The sequence below is a fragment of the Amphiura filiformis genome, chromosome 2 (assembly GCF_039555335.1).
Source record: "Amphiura filiformis chromosome 2, Afil_fr2py, whole genome shotgun sequence".
Taxonomy (NCBI): Eukaryota; Metazoa; Echinodermata; class Ophiuroidea; order Amphilepidida; family Amphiuridae; genus Amphiura; species Amphiura filiformis.
Genome location: NC_092629.1, coordinates 86,336,303 through 86,359,907, shown reverse-complemented (window position 1 = coordinate 86,359,907; position 23,605 = coordinate 86,336,303). Strand labels below are relative to the sequence as shown.

General features: G+C 36.9%; 1 protein-coding gene across 1 annotated transcript in view; it reads right to left on the bottom strand.

Moving 5' to 3' along the window:
• LOC140146750 (E3 ubiquitin-protein ligase znrf2-like) overlaps window positions 1–23,605 on the bottom strand; it is a 125,443-nt gene that overhangs the window by 49,790 nt on the left and 52,048 nt on the right. The window contains 1 exon segment of the mRNA XM_072168624.1: window positions 15,827–15,932. Coding sequence (XP_072024725.1) covers window positions 15,827–15,932 — 106 coding nt within the window.

The window sequence follows — 23,605 nt, the reverse complement described above, 5'->3', positions numbered from 1 at the left end:
GTATATACTTTTACTTTATACTCTGCAATTACTTTATACTCTGCAATAAGGTGCTATTGCTATCTTCAGAAGATAGCAGTGGTTAGCTAATGCTTAGATCGTATATACTTTAAATTTATACTCTGCAATAAGGTACTATTGCTATCTTCAGAAGATAGCAGTGGTTAGCTAATGCTTAGAAGTCATATATACTTTCATCTCCAACTCTGCAATAAGGTGCTATCTTCAGTAGATAGTAATGGTCAGTAAATGCTTTCCTAAGTAATACAGATATATTTTCCTTGTTTTATACTCTTCAGCATGGTGCTATCTTCAGTAGATAGCAATTGACAGTCAATTCCTATAAGTCATACAGACACATTCCCTTCTGTTATTACTATTCAATATAGTGCTATCTTCAGCAGATAGCAATTGTCAGTCAATTCCTATAAAAGTCATACAGACACAATTCCTTCTGTTATATATAACTCTTCAATATAGTGCTATCTTCAGTAGATAGCAATTGTCGGTCAATTCCTATAAGTCATACAGACATATTCCCTTCTGTTATTGCCCTTCAATATAGTGCTATCTTCAGTAGATAGCAATTGTCAGTCAATTCCTATAAGACATACAGACATATTCCCTTCTGTTATTACTCTTCAATATAGTGCTATCTTCAGCAGATAGCAATTGACAGTTAATTCCTATAAGTCATACTGACATATTCCCTTCTGTTATTACTCTTCAATATAGTGCTATCTTCAGTAGATAGCAATTGTCAGTCAATTCCTATAAGTCATACAGACATATTCCCTTCTGTTATTACTCTTCAATATAGTGCTATCTTTGGTAGATAGCAATTAATGAGCCGAGTCTTACTAGTCATACAAATGTATTTTCCTTATTTCATACTACATATAAATCATTTCTGCAAATATGATTTTAACTTACAGCTATAATACCCAGTCTATTCTTAGTAGTTATTCTGCAATTGTTAACCATCTTCAGTAAACATGGTAAATAGCAATATTGAGTTCATTTCTAGAATTATCAATATACATGTACTTCCTTCTTTTATACAATATAATGCTATCTACAGTAGACAGCAATTGAGTGAGCTAATTAGTTAGCTAATGAATTAGCTAATTCTAATGCTTAGAAATAATATAAATATTTTCCTTTTTGATTGTTCTGCAATATGGTGAGCAAAGTCCTTATTTTTATTCTGCAATATGGTGGTATATACAAAACATGTATCAGCACCAATATAATTCTTTTATACTTTTAGCAACAACACAATGCATTAAAATTCAATAAATTCATTGAAACATGGAATGTGTTGCAACAGTGCTATAGTGAAGTGTAAACAGTTTTTTTTAACATTGTAATAATGTTAATTGATTTTTACCCATTTTAAGCACAAAAAAACATTGTGTGCATGGTAAATTTGCTTTTATTTTTGAATTTTGAGTGTTAATATTATTTTTTCTCCTCTGAGCACATGAAATAATTGCCCAGTTACGATGCTATGTACATGTACAGCAACAAAAAATACAAATCTTTATTGTGACATTGGACAGCAATTGCCAGGTTATCCATACAAATTGTTTTATCTTGCAAACTCTTTTCCTTTCTCGCTCTTTCAAAATTAAGGTCAGCTACGAGACAAGCAAACAACAGTTTCCCCATATATTACTTGAAAGCACAACACTTAATCAAGACACTTCATCTACTTCTATGTATTCCCTATGCACTAAATGACCTTGATTCTGTATAATGCATTGCTCATCTCCACATGTATGACAGCATCTAAAACCCTTCAACGTGACACACATGCACTTATTGCCCTGACTGAAGCTAATCCATTTGAAAAACACACTCCCTCTGTGGAAGATGTTAGAAATATTTTCCACAGGGGGGAGTATGCTCATATCTATCAACCTCAAGTATGACAGCATCTAAGCCCCTTCAACATGACACACATGCACTTCTTGCTCTGACTGAGGCTATTCCACTTGAAATGCACACTCCCTCTATGGAAGATGTTAGAAATATTTTCCGCAGGGGGAGTATGCTCTTCTCCATCAACCACAAGTATGACAGTATCCAAACCCCTTCAACGTGACACATGCACTTATTGCACTGACTGAGGCTATTGCATATGAAAACCACTCTCCCTCTGTGGAAGATGTTAGCAATATTTTCCACAGGGGGAGTATTAAGTTCGAAAGGAATGAACACATTCAGCACCTCAACTTGAACTTCATACACCTTCTGAGAAAGATTCAACCTGAATCTTTCACAGAGGGAGGGTGAGTTTCAAATAGAGTTGGTTAATGTGCTAATTACATTTGAAATTCATACTCCCACTGTAGAAGATATCTCTAAAATCTTCACGGGGGAGTGTGGATTTTAAATAGATTATCCCACTACCCTGACCTGTATGACTCAAGTTTGTTTATTTCATTGACATGCATGCATCGTCTCTGCCCCATAACTCTTTTACATCCGCATCATTCCAAGTCATTTATTATTACTCTCTAGTCAGTATCCATCCTCACATCGACTGTTTAAAATCTAGTATACAAAAAGCCCTTCTTGTGCAGTCAGTAACATCCAATTTACAAATTTGATATTACTTGACTCATGTTGCATGTTATCTTCAGCGGATAACATTGGGATTTTAATAGCTGTTTCATAGCCTGTTTTCTAAGCCTGACATTACTTGTTATGGGCAATTAGTATAGATCTGATTGAGTCAATTATGAAACCAATCCTTCTTCTTCCTCCTATACGTGCATACCTCAATTTTTGAGTATTGTCGCACAGGCTTACCATGCACAATTTACCTATGCATGATCCAGGTCAATCCTGGAACCTAGGATTGATTGCAGATATCAGAAATGGGAATGTACCCCTTCTCTTTTCGAATAGCTCTGATCTTAAACCAAACTCTAACCTTAACCCTATAAACCTAACTCTAACCCTAACTCAAACCCTAAACCTAATCCTATAATCAGAACCCCAACTCAAACCCTAAACCTAACTCTAACCTTATAAACCAAACCCTAACCCAAACCTAACCTTAACCCAATAAACCTAACTCTATAAGGGCTCATATTGAAATTCCCTTACACAGGAAGGTGTGCGCCATCCTGCAGCTTTCCTGTGCTAGCCTTCTTTGTTAAAACCCTGGGCAGGGTGTATCACTGATGCATATAATCCATCCGTTTTATGACCGAGCTTTCCTGAGGCGCGCGCTTAGCGAGGGGAATCCTGCCTTTTTTCTGTGTGAAAACGTGGTAGGGTATTTCAATATGAGCCCTAAACCAAACTCTAACTTGAACCCTAAAATAAACCTAACACAAACCCTAAACTTAGCTTGAACATGTATAGGGTGCATCCTGATTTCAGCAACAAGACCATAATCGGTTCATCATAACTTACCATACTAATTTATATTTTTTTTATTCTTCCATGGTCCCGGTAGTCCGGTACGCACTAGTGATCACCTATCTCAAAGAATAGGTGAGGTCAAAAAGAGGTCATAACTAGTTACGGTCAACCAAATATTTTGGTGTAATTTTGGACCTTTTTCAAATTTTTTTATTTTTTTCCAAATTCTTTAGATACATTTGTGGTGTGATCGAGCAAAATCAGTCTGGCGTTGGATATATTCAATTTTCAGTTTCTTATATATATATGATTGTAAACAGCATTTGCAAAGCTACATTCTACTGAATTTGAACAACCAGTTCAAAAGATATGAACAGTTAAAGAGTTTCCACAATAATAGAAACAAAAGGAGGAAATACTTCCTTTGTTTGGCTATATTCAAAATCAATATTTCCGACTTCCGAATGATTTTGCTTGATCATATCACATTACATTCCTTCGTCATTTCCTTTCCAAACATGTATACTGTCATAAATTTCCTGCCAAAACAATCCTGTGTGCACCCTAACATGTATGTCATCGCACATCACATTAGAGCTACAATACAAAGTGAGCCTCTTAACCCTGAAGTATCCTCTTCTAAAAGTTGTTGCTACCATGATTCTATAAATTCCTGTTCTATTTACAGCTCTGTCACATCATTTTACCACATGATGCACCATCAATAGCAATCGGTCTCACCTGCATTTTTCCAGTTGATTTCACAGATGATGACGTACATTTATTGATAATCTGAGTCAGCACAAAATTCTTTGAGCCGTGTCATTCAGCTCATTCTAAATCATTTATCCTGACATTCCAGTATATCTTTCTCAATACATGATCAGTACAAACACTGGACTACTAGTATTCCACTTAAAATCCACACTACCCCTGTGGAAGATTTTCGAAATATCTTCTATTGGAAGTGTATGTTTTTCAAATATAGGCCTAATTGATAAGAGTTAATCATTTTGAGACCCTATGTATTATGACTTCAAATCTTCCACAACTGGAGTGAGTATTTCGAATGGAAGTTTATACCCAATTGTCTATTCTATTCAATACTCCTTCTGTGGAAGAGTTTAGCTAAATCTTCCACAGGTGTAGTGGATTTTAAATGGAATGGCCTATGATTTCATACTGTTGCCAGTGTGTCCAGACTGGCACCCAGGAGAACCCCCTTTTCTCATCCCCATCCTCTGTTAGTTGCACATGCTCTACAAATTCAATGGAGTAACGTTATCAAAGATTCAATTAAAAACCTGATACATTCTGTATCCAGCTCATATCAACAGATACTAGGAAATTTTCGCGGGGTTTAATTTCCGTGCTTTTCACGGTCGAACATGCAGCCGCAAATGTTTAACCCTACTAAGATAATTATTACACATAGTACTTTTAATGTGAATATATCTGGAAATGCGAATTAAACACCCACTAAATAGTCCAGAATTGATAATTTTAAATCGTGAAAAATGAACCCAGCAAAAATATACCACTATATAGTACCTCCCCTCACCCTACCTTTCCCCTACTTGCCCCTTCCCTATCTCAATACATTTCATTGCTTAGCTACCCATTGTGGTCAATTCCAATTCCTGTTTATTGTTAGTGCTAGCATTCTGTATTTAGTTACTTATGACAGCATTCAAGCTTTGACTTACTTTTTGTGGCCAGAATGTTGAAAACATAAAGTGAAAGATATTCTACTTAAAGGAACATTTTTTAGGGTGAAATTTTGTGACTGAATCTGACATAAAAAATGCATAATTATCAACTTAAAATTTTTTCCCATAGCACTGTACAGGCATATTTCTGCCCGAAATCCTCAAAAATGAGTGAAAATTTGCTCTAAAAAATAAGTCCTTCAAAATGGGGATACTTAGGGCTAAATAAACATAAACTTGCTCTAGAGGGAGGTATTGGCAAGAGCAAGTTTGTGTTTGTTTAGCCTTAAACCTCCCAGTTTTGAAGGACTTATTTTTTTTAGAGAATCCGTTAATTTTTTCACTCCCTCAAAATTCTTATGGGGGGGGGTAGCATATTGCAAGTTATTTTCTTTTCTGTAAATCTAGCTTACTTATTTATTATATTACCATTTAGCTATTGAAATACTGAGCAAAAAGACACTTAAAGCATCCCTATAGCTCATACCATTGTGGAGATATGGCCTTTTCAAATAGAAAATGAGGCGAATATCGTACTTTTTTCCAAATCAATTGTCACCCGAACGCTCAAGTTTCTACTGCTGCTACGAAAATAAAGAAATATGTTGATCCCATTCAATGCTTTTAATATCACAATTGTACCCTTGTTACACAATTAGTATAGAAAATTAGGCTCTATTTAATAGTTTTCATGTTCATTCACTCACAGGAAATCTGCAAGTCAATTTTTTTGTCACCCCAAAACGGCTATTTTCTGCCAAAATCGGACATAAAATTGAATTTTTCTTGAAATCTATAAAAGATAAGTGTCCGTATGCACAAAAGAGTTAGACTGGGTCTAAAGTTAGACCTGGTCTAAGTGGAATTTAATACCAGGAGAAAGGACATTTTCCTTTACATTTTCTTAAGTTCTTTTGTATTATTTTTGAACTTTGCATTTAAATCTTTAAAATTTGCTAGCTACTTTAGGAAGGAAATAAGAGTAAAGGTCCATTCCTGGTGGAACTAAATTCTGCTTAGACCAGGTCTAACTTTAAAATATTTTGCAAATCTTAGAAGCACATTAATTAAATTTTACATTATGAAGAAAGGAGGTGACCTATATGCTTTAATCTGACAGGGCATAAGACAGCAAACTGACAATAAATTGAGATAGTTGAAAATTAGGACTCTGGGGGTTTGAACCCCAGACCTCATGAATACCAGTATTGAATAAGCCAAATACAGACTTTGGTTTGACCTTTTGGTTTGTCCCCTTGGATGGACATGTTCATAAATAAGCTCTGCTTTATAATCCATATAATAATCAACATTGCTAATATAATATGTGACGTGATCAAGGGGAATGAGTCGGATGTCGCTAATATTGATTTTGAGATATTAGCAAAGAAAGTGTTAAAATTCTTTTGTTTTATATTGTTTTCAGCGATTGATAAATTGAGGTAACTTATGCAAAAAAAAGTTGTATCAACATGGGGTTTTCAGTTTCTGAAAGCTCTAAATGTCCTTTTTAGAAACATGTGTAAAACTCATTTTTGACCACGGTCGACATGTGACTCATTCCCCTTGATCATGTCACATATGCTCTTACCCAAATAAACATAAACTTGCTCTAGAGGGAGGTATTGGCAAGAGCAAGTTTGTGTTTGTTTAGCCTTAAACCTCCCAGTTTTGAAGGACTTATTTTTTTAGAGAATCTGCTAATTTTTTCACGCCTCAAAATTCTTAGGGTGGGGTAGCATATTGCAAGTTATTTTCTTTTCTGTAAATCTAGCTTACTTATTTATTATATTACCATTTAGCTATTGAAATACTGAGCAAAAAGACACTTAAAGCATCCCTATAGCTCATACCATTGTGGAGATATGGCCTTTTCAAATAGAAAATGAGGCGAATATCGTACTTTTTTCCAAATCAATTGTCACCCGAACGCTCAAGGTTCTACTGCTGCTACGAAAATAAAGAAATATGTTGATCCCATTCAATGCTTTTAATATCACAATTGTACCCTTGTTACACAATTAGTATAGAAAATTAGGCTCTATTTAATAGTTTTCATGTTCATTCACTCACAGGAAATCTGCAAGTCAATTTTTTTGTCACCCCAAAACGGCTATTTTCGGCCAAAATCGGACATAAAATTGAATTTTTCTTGAAATCTATAAAAGATAGAAGTTTTAAGTGCCAAAATCTGAAACTACATGATATTTTACCATTGGAAACATATAAACAATCAAGAATTTTTATTGTTTTCACCCCTAAATAATTTTTTCACACTTTTGTCCGCCAAACGTAAGTCAAAGCTTGAACGCTGTCTTATATGTGACTCCTCGCCACAACTGAGCCCGGATGTCGCCAATCATCATTTTTGAGATATTCAACCAAAATATTCTGCTTGAAATTAGCTTTAAAATGATGTATATCATGTCTATAGTACTTGACATTTAAGTAGTGAAAATCAATAAAACAGTCAATAAATCCTTTCTTTCCTATTGTTTGTTGTTAAGTTCGATGGAGCATATCTCAATAGTGGCACTGGCGACATCCGGGCTCAGTTGTGGCAGGAGTCACATATAGACTTATAAATCCTGACCAGTATCGAGATACAGTGGGCTATTCCATTTAATATCCACACTCCCCCTGTGGAAGATTTAGCTCAAGTCTTCCACAGAGGGAGTATGAGTTTTGAATACAATAGGCAGTTGAGGAACTTCTATTTGAAATACTCACTCCAGTTGTTGAAGATATAGGTAAAGCCATAACACAGGGAGTATGGGTTCCAAAATGATTAACCCTGACCAATAACCTTTCAAGAACATACTCCCTGGTGTCTGCACATCCCGTCACTCCCAAAGTTGAGTGTACATGCCCTTAGGAGTCCTGATTGAGCAAAATCTTCCACAGGGGCATTGTGGATTTCAACTGGAAGCCCATGACATCCCCCTACCTCTCAACAGCAAGTGTGTATGCATCATTATTGGCATAAAATTGAGTTATGAACTCTAACAAGACATAATGCCACAAAAGACTACAGCACAAAGGAACTGCGAGAGCAAGTATTCCATGTGATGCGATTACGTCATCATGCGAAAGCATAGCGGGCACGGAAAGCATGGCAACCAAGGTTAGGTACTCGTCTATGGTGCGCTATCACCATTCATGAGTCTTGCACTCAAGAGGTCGCAGGTTCAAACCCGCACCAGTGAACAAATTTTCTCTTCATCTTCTCCCTTCCTTCATTTTCCCTTGCAAAAACCCTCCAGTAAGTTAGGGTTCAGGAATTATTATTAAATACACATTTTAAGATATTTTGCAAATCTTAGAAGCACATTAATTAAATTTTACATTATGAAGAAAGGAGGTGACCTATATGCTTCAATCTGACAGAGCATAAGACAGCAAACTGACAATAAATTGAGAGAGTGGAAAATTAGGACTCTGGGGGTTGAACCCCAGACCTCATGAATACCAGTAGAGAATAAACAAAATAGGGCATCATTGACCTTCTGGTTTGTTCCTTGGATGGACATGTTCATAAATAAGCTCTGCTTTATAATCCATATAATAATCAACATTGCTAATATAATATGCTCTTAACCCCGGATCTTAATCTACGAGTCAGCCTGTGAGATAATACTTCCTAAAATTAGTTTCAGGCAAAGGTGAAATAGGAAAGACATCATACTCATTCAGGTGAACGCAGTAAGTAGGGCAAGGACTAAAGGTGATGATGTACTGTAACAGTTGCATGGATTTTGTTTATTTTGTTTGTCCTTTCTGTTGTTTTTTGCTGATTGTTTTTTAATTATTATTATTTATTCATATTTTGTTGTACTGTTAACCTTTAATACACTTATCTCCCATATATGCCATAAAATTAGTCTCAGGCAAAGGTGAAATTGGAAGCTTAATGCCTATGTGAAGACATCAAAGAGATGGAAGCACGCAAGTGGGGCAAGGACTTAAGGTGATGCTGTACAGGTGCATGGGTTTTGTTTATTTTGTTTGTCTTTTCTGTTGGTTTTTATTTTTTTAATTATTATTATTTTATTTATTCATGAATTGTTTTGTACTGTTGTACATGTATGCCATGATGTCTCCTTTAATACACACATCTCCCATTTATGCCATAAAATTAATCTCATGCAGGCAAAGGTGATATAGGAAGCTTAATGCCTACGTGAAGACATCATAGAGATGTAAAGCACATAAAGTGGGGCAAGGACTTAAGGTGATGCTGTACAGGTGCGAAGGTTTTGTTTATTTTATTTGATACATCCTGATGCCATAACTTTGCAATTTTGTACTTTTGATTTCATTGGGAACATCATGAATTTGCCAAGCCAGCCTGCACGAAAAGATCCTGTTTCATAGCCAAATTACTTTGTAAATTTTCTACCAACATGTCTAAACACCCACAATCTTACAGATCTTTTTTTTTTTTTTTTTTTTTTGGTAAAAAAATTCTTGGCAAAGTGACAGCATTAAATGTAGTCTGGGGGAAAGGTGAAGTTAGGGAGCGATCGATATTTATGACAGAGGGGGGAATGGGAAAATTTAGGGGGGACCACAAAATTTTTTTGGGTTCTTCAGGGGGAACCTGAAATTTTTAGTTGAACCAGGAGGGGGGATTGTTAAATTTTAAATGGAGAAAATTGGGAAAACAAGGGGGAACACGAAAATTTTGAGCGGACGCGAAATTTTTTGTCGATATTTTTCCCAAAACGCCCATTCCCCCCGCCGTAAATAACGATCGGTCCCTTAAGGACTTCAATGCCTACAGACATGACAGATATAAGGAGTGCATTAAGGGTAGACGAGGTATTGTTGGTCGAAGCAACATTAAAATCAATTTTCATTATCTAGATCAATATATTATTAAAAAATAACACCTTGATGTTTTGCAAAAGTTCATTCTACAAATCATATACTTTGCAAACTTGCTTAATTTATTGTTGTTAATGAGTTATGTACGTTTTACAAAAGTGTTGTTGTTTTAGCCCTCTTTACAACGTAACTCAAGAACCGCATCACCTATAAATGTATATCTGTGATATTTTAATTCTTCTACACACTCACTATGAATTGAGCAATGCAGTTTTTGGCAAAGCTCACTGCCATTCGTAAGATGCTGTGAACTACCAAATCACAACAGTTAAAAAAAATTCATAACCTTAAGACAGTGGACAAAGACTTAAAGTGATGCTGAACAGGTCATTTGGCCCTGTCTTGTATTGTAATAGGACTACAGGTGCATGCTTCAAAAAGTTGCATCTACAGGAGGGATGTAGCAACAGTCACTTGGTGCCAAAAATTGTCCAAAATATATGCCTTCCACTGATGCCTTTATTGGAACTTTAACTGCAGATTACTTTGGGAAAATATCAAATTTGTATCAAAACAAACACTCACAATTGTAGAAAATATTGGCAAATTTTTCAGCAAATGATATGGTACCTATAGTTTTGTCAACACTACTTGGCTTCTTTCTTTGCAAGCAAAGACCTTTTTTTGTCAGGGTAAAAAATTCCTGTCGGCTTTTTGAGGGCAGCCAGGCAAATCGGCTAATGTCTGCTATATGTAGGGCACCAAATGCAATCACATGCTAAAAACATGAAGAATGTGTTCAAAGTTTAACATTTGGGGCTCCAAGAGAAAGGCATGGGGCATCCAAGTAGCCCTACCACAGGGCCCTTTTTTACACATTTACTATACACCATGCTATATACTGAGAACTGCTAAAAACCCAGTGACAGCTCACAACCCAGTTGAACCCACTAACCGCTGTCCCCGAGAATTTCTGGGGAATTAGCAGTCACTGGCAGCAGCTCTCTGGACATAGCCAGGTTTTATGATATAGCATGGTTTTGGATCACCACAGTCAAAAGGTCCTATACTAGTAGGACTACATCCAAGGTAATTAATAGCCTTTGGTGCCTCTATTGTGTGTTTTCTCTCCCCCTTGCATGCCTTAGTTCAAAGTTTCAAGGCTTTTACTCTTATCCATTAATTGCATCTGAAGGCAAATCCCCCCTCCTCGATCTGTTATAAAATATTTGATTTCTTGTATTACTTTTTATAGAACTGCAATGCTTTCAGGACAATTTAGCCCTGTCAGCTTCTCCCTAAGCTCATAACAGAAAACTAAGGCCCTTTTAAAATCACTATGTAAGCCACAATGGTCTCACTTTCAATGGCACAGTTCAACAATCTCTATTGAACAATCATAGCTTATAAAAGTTGAGCTCAAGTTGTGGAGGATGAGTTTTTGTACCCTATTCATCCAGAAGTCATTCTATGAGTGTAGAAGCATATTGGGTTTAGGAACTGTGTCCTAGAGATTGTCATGTTGAGATCCTAGTGTGTGTTAAGCCCGATCCTGACTCCACATCAGAGCGCGATGCGATGCTGCGATGCTATAAAAACTGTAATCTGAGCCAGGTTTTCTGAGCTCAGTGGTGAAAATTCTCATCGCGCGGTGGAAATTTGGGTCCGCGAAAAAGTTGAACAATGTTCAACTTTTTTGCATCGCGCTACGATATCGCAGGCGTGCACGCTTCTGATTGGCTGCTGGAAAATCAAGGTCGGTAGAATGACCTTAAAAGGAGATGCAGACCCCACATGCTTTTAAAACATCGCGCGATGAAATTAAAATGTACATTTAAATTTCATTGCGCGATGCTGTGATGTTTTAAAAGCGTTGCAGCATCGCATCGCGCTGCGAAGTGGAGTCAGGATCGGACTTTAAGCATATTCTGCGGGCGTAGAAGTCTATTGCTGTTAAGGAACTGTGTCTTACAGATTTTATTGCTTGATAAAATAAATGAAAATAAGTAAAGTTCCTTTAACTTTTGAATATGATATCATACTGTCTAGCGACACACTGGAATGTGTTTTTCATGTAGCATGCTATTTTTGGTCACAATTTATCGCTTACCTTGAGATTTGAAACACGAAAATAGAATAAATACATTTAAAATTGATTTGTCAGATTTTCCATCCCCGAATTTTAGCTCAATAATGACAGGTCTGAAAGGTCTCACTCAGTCCTAAGCAGATTTTCGACACATGCACTCAACTTTAGAAGTGAGTTGATGTACAAGCACCAGTTTTAAACTAGGGGATTTTTAGTGAGAGATTTGACACCAAAAGGGGTCAATGGGTGAGAAGACACAGGGTCTTTCTAAGACTCCACAAAATGACATCAAAAAAGGGAGTCTTTCTATGAGACTGGGACTGGAGAAAATAAGTTTACAAATATTTGATACAAAATTTTCAAGTCATCAAAATCGGACAATTTGTGAACAAATTATAATGAAATATTGTGAATTTTAAAGAATTCTTGAAAAAAGTGTTTTTTTGATGACAGTATAAAAACAAAAGGGTCATTGGGTGAGAGAGCGAGAGTTGAACAAATGTGTGTCCATGTGCCCGGAATGTGGCCATACATCTCAATTTGCAACCTTGCTGCTATCCTTCAATGATGCAACTGACAATGAGACAGCAACTGAAACAAGTGTATCATCTATTTTTCATTTTGATGACGACATGCTGACGAACCAATTTGCCACACATGACGGACATTCCTCTCTCTTTCTCTCTCTATGGTTTTTGAGGAAGCTGTTTAAAAGTATCCTATTGGCTGCCACTAACTGAAGTACAATATGTACAAATATAAGAGCTTGGCTATTTTTTGCAGTGATTTTATTTTCACACATTTCTATTTACGAAAACATAAATGTAATGAAGCATATGAAAACAGTCAAAACACTGTAAGGTGGTAATTTTAATGCAGAACAATTTGAAACATTTGACCTGTTTTTAATTTTGCTTTTAAAATTTAAATATATCCTACAAATAAAGTTCAGCATATTTTTTATTTTGCCCAAGTTTTAAAATATAAAGTATGATACTGATAATGTACTATAGCAACTTGCATGTTTCTCAATTGTGAACAATTTTGTATGTGAAAAATAAAGACATCCAGTTATTACATTAAGATCATTGTCGTAGCAGTTGCCATGACGTCATCAATATGGTCACAGCTTTCAACCATGACCTTAACAGATGCATTGTGATTTGAATAAATATTTCTGTTGCTATTTTAAGTGTTAGTTTGGTCTATTTTTGTTACTTTTCACTTAAAACAGTCAAACCAGCTCGATTGAAATTCCAACTTCAGGTAGTCCTGAGAATTACTCAGCTGGATAATCCTGTTATTTACGGATCAACTGTTGTTAGCAAATTTCAGAACTACAACACAGAATCATGCCATCCGTACACAGTACAACAGTCTGTTATTTTGCCAATTGCAGGGGGAAGGACGTTTTTGACTGGGCAACCAGGAAAATTGCTTCACACCATGAGAAGACAAGATGCTGCTGTGAGCTAAAACTAAAACAATTCAACACAGTGCAACTGGAAGATCATGCATTCATAGATCATCCAAATTTAGATGATCTGATGCATCCCACATGATCCAATTGCGTAATCATGCCAACTACATATGTAACAGGATCTGGTCCATGGAGGCCAAACGAGGCCTTTTTTTAAAGCGAGTTTACTATAATTATTTACCTTACAAACATTGCATATTTTGTAGGCTATTCAAACGTTTACGAAGGTATTCACGTTTACGAAGGAATTCAAACGTTTACAAAAATTTTACAAAAATGAATAAATCTTATTTTTGATGATTTTTTTAGATTTTCTGAGTTAGCAAATCACAGATATAGTGCCTTTAATGGAGGCTACAAAGTCCTCTACTCCTGGATTTGCTAACCTAATTTCACTGAACGTGCAAATCATACAGCTAGTCTAAATTATACTCCCAAGTTCAGTGCACGCACAAACCCTAAAAATCAATGCTAATTGGAATATACAAAACCTACATACTAAAATGTGAGCCAACAGGAGTAGTGCTGAAAGCTTATCTGACATTGATGTTGGTAAATTTTAAAATAAAGGTTTACTGTTGGTACCACGGTAATATGCAAAGGGTCCGTATTCGTTTGGACAGTAAAACAAAAAACAACAACTTTTTTTCAAAGTTTTGCAGATTAGGGTCGCTCAGGTGAGGACACTCAAAGCATTTCTAGTTATTGGGATGAAAGTGTTAAGTGTAGCATAAAGATATCACGGTTTGTTACTGAAACCAGAGAAGATGATTTAACAACAAACAAACAAAAAAGCCATCTTTTATGCGGCCCATACACAGCTATACACATTCAATCTTATAATTGATCAATATCAAAGCCCTAGATACAAGAGTGGATACAAAATCTACCATTGAACACGCACAATGGTAGATTTGGTATTTGGACACTCCTGCATCTAGGGTCCCCAATATTGATCAATATTTTGATCGTGTATGGGCCGCATAAGACCCATTGTGTAATTTTTTTTGCTTTACACTGGCCACATAAAGGTATAGTCCATATATCTACCTCCAGTCACCGGCACTAGCTTTTGAAGTTCAGCATGTGCTATGTCGGCTAAACATTGTTTCTTGCGTATACATACGCGCCACTCTGATCGTGTGCGTAAAAGTATGTACACACATCAACTAACGCAAAGCTACAAGGAACACACTGAACTTCAAAGCTAGTGCCGGTGACTGGAGTTAGATATGGACTATAGTCATACACTTCATCAGTTGTGAGATCTTAATTGAAGCCGTAAAGTCATCGAACCTGAATTCACTAACCCCATTCACAGCACGTATGTATCATACATAGTCTTGTTTCCGCTCTCATCCTTGATGTATAGTGATGTGATGATATGATGCCAGTAATGCTCACACCATGGTAAGCCACTAGATTGAGCAACTTGGAAACCAATGGCAGCACCAAGATTTTTGTTTCCGTGGTGTGGGAGGAGGGTGAGGGATGAATCGGGAGGAGGGTGAGGGATGAATTGGGAGGGGGGGGAGATTTCAAGATTTTGCTTTTTTTTTTGCCCAAACATGTTTATCAATGATTTTTGGTTCTGACTGGAAGAAGGTGTAACAGGGAAAAAGCTCAAGTTGAACATTTTAAAAGCATTTGATTTACCTGGTGTAGTAGAGCAAAATGCTCCCCCATTTTGGACAACTTTATTTGCTTGTACAAATATTTTACAATGTCAACAACTCAACATAAGCTTATATCATAATAACATCACCTAAATAACGTTTTCGCTAAAAAATACACCAAAATTTTAGCTACTGAGTGCAATTTACTACTTCATTTAGAGCTACTTGAGTACCATGGCAACACTGGCATGCCTCAGCACTGACAATTTCTGGCAACACTGACTCATCAATATTGCAAATTGGATGAAGACGTACGTGCAGGACATGTTCTCGAAAAACTCAAATGGTTTCTATTCTAAAATAAGCTTTTACCATTTCTGTGGTTTCTATAACATTTCACATCCATAATTACTGAAATGCAGTTCCTAGATACTGTATAAGGTTTGCATACATACAAAAGCTGGTTGTTGTTTTTTTTGTGTGGTGTTTGCTTTTGAGTGTTTGCAATACTCATAGTGGAACATGAATTGTAATCAACTTCTGAAAAAAACACAAAATTACAAATGTACCGATGCGAAAAAAAATGTAGACAGAAAGAATTTGTTATTGGCATGTGGCGAGTTGTACGTCAGGTCGCGATGTATGGACCGTTGGTATGTCGGGGGTACGGGGGACAAGTACCCTTACCCCTGGCTGTGACAAGGGGGGTGATATTATTTTATCTTACCTTTTATGATATATACAGAGACATGGTAGTCTTGCTATGGTATCTCCTTGCTCCATATCATCAAGGCATATCACACACTCGCCAGCATCGGCAGATAGCACATCCTCTGAAATCAGTATCGAAATAAACAAAATTAGAGATCACCAATGTGTCTCACATAATACTGGTATCCCAAGATTAAGCATCTGTAATCAGGAACCAAATAAACAAATTGGAGATTAGCAATAATATTGATAGACAGAATGTTTCCATGATATTTGCCAGTATCAACAGATAACATATTCTCTGAAATCAGTGCCAAATACAACCAATTAGAGATCACTAATAATCCAACACTGGCATACCAGTATATCAACAAAAATCCACTATATGGTACATGTAGGTCTTTCTTCTCTCGTAGTGAGAGTGAGACTGAAAGACTGACATAAACAACATGAGAGTAGGACAGAAAGTGAGACTGACTGTGTCTCCGTCAAAGAAAGAGTGAATTACAGAGGGGGACATATTGAGAGATACAATGAGAGAGGGATGTGAGGGACAGACATAGAGAGATAATGCAGCTGTCAGTTGCAGTCCCTGCCCCACCCCCCCGGGACCCGGGGATAGCGGGGACTTAGGCTGGGATGTAATTTTGGAAACTGTTACAAACATGTAAAGTCCCGGCTAAGTCCCTGCGGGTGGGGCAATATTTTCTTGTACATCCCCGGGCAAGTCCCTGCCCTAACCCAGGGGCAACTGCCGAAAAGATCACAAAATGAGCATGAATTCCAAGACTCAAATCATAATATCAAAGAACCTGGATTCCCCTGGTAAATGGAGACAGATCAGTGTTTCCCCCGCTTACGACCTTGCACAGTTGAGATGACTCTTTTATAACATTCTGGGTAGATCCACAGCCCTTTCAAGATCCATTACATCCCTGTATAAGTCCAGGCTATGTCCCGGCAGTGCGGGGACCCAATGAGCTGTTACATCCCAGGCTAAGTCCCGGCTAGGTCCCTGCTATTGCCCGGGTCCCGGGGCGGGGACTGCAATTGACAGGCGAATAATGAAACAGAGACCAAATTTTACAAATACAGAGAGGTACAGACAGACACACAGACATAAAGAGGGAAATGAGAAGAAGACTTGATAGATATTAAACGAAATGGAAAAACAGAAAAATATGAAAAACTAGAATTTTGCAAGGTTCTCGACGAAAAGCGTTGGCTCATTGGCTGCAATGCCTTCACCTTGACATGCATCATTTTAACCAGGGCAATTTCACTTGGAGCTATGGGTAAAAGGCTATTTTTACTAAAGCATTAATTTATGCAAATTATGCAAATGAGCAATCAAATCAACATATTTTGTGATAAAAATCTACTGGAATTTGAAGACTTCCAATTGCAAACCTTCCACCAAAATGCATCACTATACGCCTTACAAGTTCCAAGAAATTGCACTCGCAACCGTGCAAAAGAAAGACAAGTTGGGATTTTTTTATATGCACAAAGACAATGCCACACTAAATTTATCAGAAGCAGCTTCGTCAATACTTAAAGTAGTCACATTTAAACACCCTGTATCTTTTTGATCACCCTGCATCCTTAATTACATCCACTTCCCAAAGTAATAAATATACAATGATAATTAAAGAGAGAACTGAAAGCCACATTCACTCATCCAATCACTCATTGTCTACAACGTGACAATGTTATAAAAGGAAATAACAAATCTCATAAAAGGAAAATGTGGCCGTGTTGAACATCGTAGAACATTAGAATATAGTTGAAATCTATGAGACGATTATCTTCCATGCAGGATGTGTGAATTTCAAATATGGTTGCAAAAATGGGTGAGTCTATTTGAAATATACACTCCCTATGTGGAAGATTGAAGTCATGTGTTCCATAGGGGGTGTATGGATTTCAACTGGAGTACTGTAAAAGATTCGCTACTTGGGCTACTTTGCCTAAATTTCATGTACAAATACATGTAAAGAGCGCCCTCCTCTGAAATCCCAACAAGAATTAAAGTTCCATGTGGAATAGGGGAACAAAGTAAAATTGGGAAGGGGCAAATTAGAAAATGTTCCTATCATTGGGTGATCTTGGGCCCTAATTGATTTTCTGTGATTTTTTTGTCCTGGTGGGAGGAAGGGGATCAAAGACAAAAATGGTGGAATACCCCCCTCCCCCATAGCAGTGCACAAACACAAGACTTTGAAACTGTCTAATATCAAATACACCACTTTATAAATATTCAAATCTAATAGGAGTTACCACATCCGTGATGATAAACATTTCCCCAGAAAATTATTTAACAATCTTGTACATTTATGTCGTATCTAGTGGGGTCCATTTGAATAACACAAACCAAGTGATGATTTTATTTGTCCTCCTTTTCACTTAAAATTATCTCTGAAACTATACATCTCACATGGTCAACAACAAATCTATGCATGTTCTGCAAGCTTATATTCTAGGGAATCCAACAAGATGCAAATATCAGGTTGGTAAACTAACAAAACATACTAGTTGATATCATGCAAAAATGGATTTTACTCTCAAATTGATCATTTATTGCATTTTTAACTGTTGAAACATCTCAAAAGTATTTAATCTTGCAACAGAGCACACTATTAACTAAAAGCTGAATTTATTAGCCCATATAATGTACACTATTCATTGTCATGTGGGCCCATGTGGGAAATAAATAATATAAATAGAGTGCACAGTGAATAGAGTGGCTCTGGATCATTCTAACTAGCGCAAGCATTCATGCTGCCAAAATGTCTTGTATTGATTTTGTGACATAATTAAATTTTAACACAACTACTAACGAGGATTGCTGTGTGTTCAAAGGCAACTCACAGCATTGATCACTTTGCCCTTGTCTACATGTTGTTCATACATGTATGTATATGCGCCCAGGTACTGAAAAAGAGAAAATTTTGTGGAACATTTTCCACGCTCAACAAATGTACAGCGAAGGTAAAAGTATGTACAAATAATGTTCTTGTATATACCGGTAAAGAACTCAAAATCGCTAATTTTAACATTTTCTGGCAGCGGTTCAAGTGGTTAGCTTTGTTTCTGGCTTTGTTCTTCTTCTTGATGTTTTCCGCATCGGAAAATGCTACGCTGCAGCATATTCTTGCTACCTGAATAGGTTTGTCGTAACGGCAAAATGCATGCAAAACGGCAAACTATGGGTCTTTATATGAGGGGTAATGCAAAAGAATAGCTGCTCTATGGATAGTCAACAATTTCTGCATTTCATGTTGTTATTAAGGGGTACTATGCCTATTTTTGCATTTTTCTCAAAAATTATAGCGCATTGGGGACAAGTAACATATGTTTATTTTAGGGGCAAGGATAACTACTGCACTGGATATTTTATTTCAGCACAGACAACAGTTGTGGAGTAACAGTCAAAAATGAGGGAAAACCAATATTTGATCAATAAATCAATAACTACTTGCCTTGAGTTGCTGAATTTTCAGTACAGTAGTTGTAGTCCTTGCCCAGGACTATAATATACATATCTTACTTTTAAAAAAAATTAAAAAAAAGGAAGGTTTTATTTCAAACTCTAATGGTGACCCGCAGGTCAAATTGCTAGAATTGTACATTAAACACAACTAAACAGACACAATGCAATTTGCAGGCAGCAGCTTAATCAGCGCTAGACTTCTCCGTAGTCCACTTGACCATTTTGCATACTCTGGCCATTACATTTAAGCATGAAACTCTGATTATATTGATTTGTGTGCAACTGATAGATTTTCACATCTGCATCTGATCTTTTCAGTCACCGCACTCCCTCTGTTTGTTAGCTTCCCAAGTGGACTACTGACTTCGCCTTGCGATTAAGATTTTTAATACGGGACTCTATGGAGAGTTAGGCCAATTTCTGGCCTAACTAAAATTGGCCATGATGTAATGAATCTTTAAATGTATCTGCCTTGTGAATTGTGATTGATCGCCCATATCTCGCTATTGTTTAAATCTTCCGGGCCCGCGCCATTACCATTAACTACACCGTACACAACTATCTGTGGTATTTGCGGCGCTTTTGTGTTGACGCGAAAGTTAATCTCTCATCAAACATCTAGAGCGTCTTGTACTATACCATGCTTAGTACTTGTGGTTAATGGACTGATAAACAAGTATGCTTGACAGTGTGTTTTTAGAGAGCAAAGTCCCGGGGGCAAAGTTCTGCTTAAAATTCAAAGTAGTAAAATTCAAACTGGTAGATTCCAAAATCAGAATTGTTCAGTATTAAAGTGAGCCATTATAATTATGCAAGATAATGTTGCATTCAGTTACTTTTATTGTCACTAATTATCTGATATTTTTAACTCTTTATGACCATTTTACTATTGAATACTTTAATTTTAATAAACATCAGTATAATTTTGAGTTCAACGAAATGGGTTCATCATGACTAATAATAACATATTTTTAATAAAATTCGACTATGGCATAGTCTAAATCAGCGCCAATATTGCAACATTGAAACATAAACAACTATACGATTATGAAGATTATCATTCATCCAGGTATAAATAACTATGAAATTATTATAATCTGATCTACTGGACTTACGTTTTTGTGAGTGGCAATATTTCACATCCTATCTCGGATGCATCATCAGGCCAACTGATGTTAAAGCGGCAAAAGTTCGTTGACCTGTGAAGAGGATGTTACGTCACAGGTCGAAGAATTAATAAGGTCGAAGCTTAATAAGGGAGGCGGGCTACGACACAACTTGGCAGGGGCCTATTGTTCAGCGATAAAGAAGATCCCTCAGAGGTTTGGCTCATCTTCGACCTGTGACGTAACATCCTCTTCACAGGTCAACGAACTTTTGCGCTTTAACATCAGTTGGCCTGATGATGCATCCGAGATAGGATGTGAAATATTGCCACTCACAAAAACGTAAGTCCAGTAGATCAGATTATAATAATGTCATAGTAAACAACTATACAAACATCCAATCCAACCCAGCCCCATCCCCCAGTAGGCAATGAGGATAAAGTGCCTTGCCCAAGGACACAACACGTTGGCACGAGCGGGGCTCGAACTCACAACCTATGTATTATGAGTCGGGCGCCTTATCCACTCGGCCACACGTGCTCCCAGTGTGCTATAATTGTCACCAATGTGCTATAATTTTTTAGAAATATGCAAAAATAGGCACAAAATTGGCCAGGGGTGTAGTACCCCCTTAAAATGTCCACATCTTGTGGTGCAAACATCCAAATAGTGGATTACATTGTTATTCAGAATCAGCAAGTATCCTGCTGCAAATAAACCACCACGGTTTGGAAATTTCATCAGCACTTTGTTGGGCGAGATATCCCTATCTCATAGTCAGTGGTCAGGGTTTTCTTTAAGCATTTTGCTGAAGGGGTATTTTCAATTTTTTTTTACCCTTTCAATTGTGAATTTTTCCTCTGAAGGAGTCAAAAACATTGCCCAAGGGGTATTTTTATAATATTATTTTTAAAGACATATTTAACAATATGTGTGTGTTTTTAGAGCCATAGGCGGGGGGGGGGATTCACTATACTTCAAGACATTTTTTCACCCCCCCCCCCCCGAATCAAAAAAGAAATCTACGCCACTGTTTGAAGCAGTGGCGGATCTAGAGCAGTCAGAAGGGGGTGGGGGCAATTTTAGAAGAAAACAATATTATTTAAAAATGCCCCTGAGAAGTAAGAAACTTTTGCAAAATGAAGACCTAATTGAAGCAATTTGGTGGATCATTTTGGCACTATTAATGTGTAAAATTTAAGCCGAACATTTGTGAAATGAGCAGTCCATGGAGTCTTTCGTGAGTTTACCCTATTATGGTAGGCCTATAAATTGTGTTAAACATAAATTGGCAAATGTCGAAAGCAGAAGTGCAAGTGGCCATTTGTTTATCGACTACGCAGGATGATGTTCCCCCTTAGAACTTGAAAAATTTTGCAAAATGAAGACCTAATTGAAACGATTTGGTGGACCATTTTGGCACTATTAATGTGTAAAATTTACGTAATGACGGTCCATAAAGCCTTTCGTTGTCACGTTTGCCCCATTAGACCTGTAAATTGTGTTAAACATAGGGCCAAAATTGCCATATGTCGAAAGCAGAAGCGAAAATGGTCACTTGTTCCTGAGAGGGAAAATTTTGCAAAATTAAAGTCCAATTGAAGACACGTTTGGTGCATCATTTAAACAACAAAAAAAAGGACCCGAACCCAATTTGCAAGATTTCAAACAGACACTACACAATTTTAAGAGACTCGCAATCACTAAAACATACATGGATCGATGCTGACAAAATGTGATGGGCCCTACATATCGGGAGTAGGTCCTAAATGCCAAAATCCGAGAATAAACTGCACAATATCGGGTGTTTCTCTATTCAAATCTTGCAATATCTGAACGCGTACGTTTTCAAGATTTTGTACGCATTGGACTTTGGGACTATGGATTTGAAGGAGTCAGAAAAGTGCATGAACGCGTAAATACGCGTGTTTTGTGCGTTAAAGAAAACCCTGTCAGTGGTATAGCTAGGGGTTGCGGCACTGGGGTCAAGGATACATAATGCCCCCCCCCCCACATTACTGTGGCACCCGGGGGCCAAGGATACATAATGCCCTCCCCACCATTACTGAAACATTTAAGCGCGGAGCATGCAAAAATTTGCACAAATACTTCTAAGTAATTTTGGTTATAATGAAGTTCAGTGAATTTCTGTCTTAAATTGGTATTTCAAATAAGTATTTGTGCGTGAAAATTTTGACTTTCATCCCTTGGAGGGGGCGCAAAATCGATGCTGAAATCGGTCAATTTGGCACCCCTAAGATGGTGCCCGTGAGGGCATGTACTCCCCCCTCCCCCACACCCCTTGAAAAGTCTGTCCGCCCGTAAAACAGGGATGTTGTTTTTGTCACCTTATAACAGAGATAGGAGAGTATTTCATGACAAAAGGATCTATCTAAATACCAAAATTATTTTCCTAAAAATAAGCATCAGTCACTTTAAGGCCCTTTACAATTAATTCTTAGTTTCCTGTTTCCCGGCCGCATCCAAAGTAGAGAATTGCAAAATATTTAATTATTTATTTTTATTTTGGTTTTTCTCTTTTAAAATAACTTTTAATGACTTCAATTTGCTACTTTCTGACTTTGATCATATCAACTATAATGATGAATGAACAAAGAACATAACTGTACCATTACTTATGTATAAAATCAAACATAGTTGTAAAATAATTTTAAAATGCATGTTCCGAGTCAAAACGGATTGATGTAGGTTGCGACCACTTGTTTTAAAATAAAGAAAATAAAAGATAATTAATAATTAATAATTAAAAGTCGCCTCATCCCTTGTTTTCAACCATGAAACAGGAAACTAAGACTCAATTGCAATTGTGAAGGGCCTAACACAATATTTGTGCAAACATTTTTAATGCCAAAATCAGTGAATGCCCCTTTACATTGCAGAGTAATCCCCATCTGACTATATGACCTATTTTTCACCATCCTGGCTTTGCCCTCTGGCTGACCTCTTCTTATCATTCCGTGATCACAGATTCCAGGACGAGATTTTAGGTCCACCGACAGACTGTGTTCGCTTGTTAAAACTGATTATTTTACCTCTGATAATGTTGTACGGTAGCTTTGCCCTAAATATGTTGACACACTTCACAATACAGCTATGATGACTATTAATTTAATGAGTAATCTTACTATGACTGTATAAAGCTGTTTTGATATCTCAATGTTCAACAAAAACGATA